General features: G+C 34.4%; 1 protein-coding gene across 1 annotated transcript; it reads left to right on the top strand.

Annotated features, from left to right (window-relative positions):
* Positions 1-439: 439 nt before the first annotated feature.
* On the top strand, positions 440-1,264 carry LOC141719422 (RNA polymerase II C-terminal domain phosphatase-like 4). Its single transcript, XM_074521800.1, has one exon. It carries the CDS (start codon positions 440-442, stop codon positions 1,262-1,264), a length of 825 nt encoding a protein of 274 aa, XP_074377901.1.
* Positions 1,265-3,233: the final 1,969 nt, after the last annotated feature.

Here is a 3,233-nt window from a genome sequence, read left to right as displayed (position 1 = left end):
CAAATTTCAACATTTTAATAACAATCGTTAAAAACAAGTGACGTGCATTTAAGAATATTTTTCCCTATACGGGGTCAAATGTATTTTTTTATAAAAAGATAGTATATAAAATACATTTACATAAATGTGTAATTATATTTTAATTTAAAGATCCAAAATTCACTTGTCAAAAAATAAGTACAATAACAAGTTTGATAACGTATTAAATAAGTTTTAAAAATTAGGATAAAAAGTAACTAATTTCTGGTTTAAGTGGTAAATTTTTAAAAAACCGAATCCGACATGGATTAGGATCAGTGAGGTCACGCGGAGAAAGCTATATATATTCATTACTCTTCCAAATGCAACACACACGCTAGTCTTTTAAGCTTCTTCACATTCTTCACCCAAACATATTAGTATATCTAATCTTAAACTAGGGTTCGGAGAAATCATTCAGATGGCGGCGGAAACAATATCGTTCAATTATTTGGTGAAAGGACTGAAGATGAGTGTTGATCAAGTTGAGAGGGTGAGGCACATGAAGTTGCTTAATCTTCAAAGTCGAAGGAAGCTGTGTTTGGTTCTGGACTTGGATCATACTCTTCTTCACACCAATTTTCGACATCAGCCAAACACTAATATTAAAGACCCTCCTTGTCATGATGACATCTTTGAATGGAAGGCCACGGGAGTCAAGTACTTAACCAAGTTGAGGCCTTTTGTTCGGAGTTTCTTGCAAGAGGCAAGTCAGATGTTCGAGTTGTATGTTTACACTATGGGATCACGCGATTATGCTTCTATCGTTGTTCGCGACTTTCTTGATCCTCAAGGCATCTACTTTGGTGATCGAATCATATCAAGGGAGGATTGCACTGTCAAAGGACTTAAGGGACTTGATGTTGTGCCTGTTCATCCCAGTGCTGTTGTTATTTTGGATGACACTGAGGCCGTCTGGAAAGGCTTTTTTCGGAATTTGATTCTAGTTGAGAAGTATGATTATTTTTCTCAAGTTGGCCGATTGGATGAAAGTGAGGATGCAGGAGAGTTGAGTTTTGCTTTGGAAGTTCTTACTAAGCTACACTCTGTTTATTTTGAGTCGTACGATTGTTTCATGGAATGCGATGTGAGAGACCTGATTCATACTCATTGGGAGGAATTTATGGACGATCAAGGGCACCAAGCAGTTGGGACGGGGACTTGTGCACCTGACATGGTATCCGGAAAGCGTGCAAGGGTTGATGATGAATATTCAAGTGTTACTAAGAAGCAAAGGATCTGCTAGTACTCTCAACTTTGATTGCCGGATATTGGAATTTGTTTATATGAAATTTTGGTAGAAACAGGACATTGAACAGTGCTGTAATTGAGTTAACTGAAGTTTGATATCTGATTAGTTTTTATTTCTTGGAATTTGATTATGTATGTGCTATCCAGTTGAAGCCATTTTTGTAAGTTCGACTGCAATGCTTGTAATGGAATATTTGAGCTGTCAATTATTATGCATAAACAAGTGGAATACTGCTGCCTGTCAATTATAATTTGTAAGTTCGACTGCAATGCTTGTAATGGAAATTGTATTTGGATTCAATCCGTATATATATGCTACTTTCTTAATCAGTCTATTTTAAGGTTGCTATTTATATATATATATATATATATGAGTGTTGCTTACCATAGTCAGAGGGTGGAGTTGATAAAAGCCTTACAGAGTGGAGCATCCTGGATAAGGAATATTTCCTAGAACTGTTTGCGGGCTTTGTCAAAAATTATGATTATGAATTCTGACCCTTCTGCTATATAACATGTTCAACGAGGATGTACATGCCATTGAGTTTAGATCACTGGTATTGAAAAGGTTCATCTGAATAATATGATAACTTGAAATGATATGCAACCCCATCTAATCAAGTTCCACACAATCTGGGATTCAGGGTTCTAAATGGCGCACTGCCTACTCATTTCTGGCATAACTAACTCTAGTTGGAACCCTCTTGCAATTATAGATGTGGATGGCATAAAAGATAGGCTCTTGAATCCTGTGTCAAGATAACATGATTTATCAATCTTATATGACAGCTAGCTCATCATGTATTGTAGGTAGTAATGCCGATGAAACCGTTGATCATATTTTCTTTCACATCCCCATTGCACTTCAAATTTGCACCAAGGTGAAAGAAGAAGAAGGCATCCATCTCTTGTTGTAAAATTGTAGGAGTCTCATGTCTTTACCATGCACGAGTGCACAAGCACAAACGCACACTCTCACACTCTCACCACATAAGTTGGTTACTGTAGCATCTTCACATTTTAGATTTTAAATTTGCTATGCCTGCTGCCAAAGTATAGTCAATTCCAAATATTAATTTGTCAACAGAAGACACATGTGGCCTTCAATTAAACTTTAGTCTACCAATTTATTATGCTTATTATACGCCACCCAATATCCTCATGGATTGAGACACTGTATATTGCTGTAATAATAACTGTATATACATGTCTTACTCAAAAAAAACTGCATGTATGTCTCGAAATTTATACCTTTTATTCTTTTTACTAGTTAACATGCTCACACAGACGCTCCGTAAATAAACCGGGAGCAGAATTACCTATAAGAGATCAATAAATATATCATACATAAAAAAGGATTTTTTCATAAATACCCAATCACATAAAATATTTGAAAAAATACGGATCAATCTCATCTGCAAACACATATCAACCGTTGCAAACTCATATACAAACTCATATATAACCCGCGTCCTAATTTGTGCATATATTTTGCTAAAAAAAACGGTATTTTTGGTAAATTTCCAAGAAAATATGGAGAGATGTTAATAAAATTAGAATATTACAAAAATATGATTTATTTCCGTTCTGTATGAATTGAAATTTATCTATACTATTATATTAAAAAAAAATAGTATAATAAATATATTATACTAAGACATTTTTTTAGTGGAATTCATGAATATATTGAGACAAAGTTGCTTGTTTGAAATGGGTTATGGGGATTTTGTCTCACATTGATATCGTAAAAGAAAGATATTGAGTTTATATAATATCTTGTGTTAATGCTGTTTACGACTACTAGCATAAGTGGAATGCTTGAGATACCACATCGAGTAAAATAAAAGAAGAATAACTTGAAATGCCTATATATTGAGAGGTATACTTGAGATAAATATTACACAAGTCTCGGTACCTACCTCGCAAACATATATGAGTTGCATAGGTTTTTATGGACAAATTGA

The sequence above is a fragment of the Apium graveolens genome, chromosome 4 (genome assembly GCF_009905375.1).
Source record: "Apium graveolens cultivar Ventura chromosome 4, ASM990537v1, whole genome shotgun sequence".
Lineage (NCBI taxonomy): Eukaryota > Viridiplantae > Streptophyta > Magnoliopsida > Apiales > Apiaceae > Apium > Apium graveolens.
Note: the sequence above shows the minus strand (reverse complement) of the source record. Positions and strands in the feature narration are given on the sequence as shown.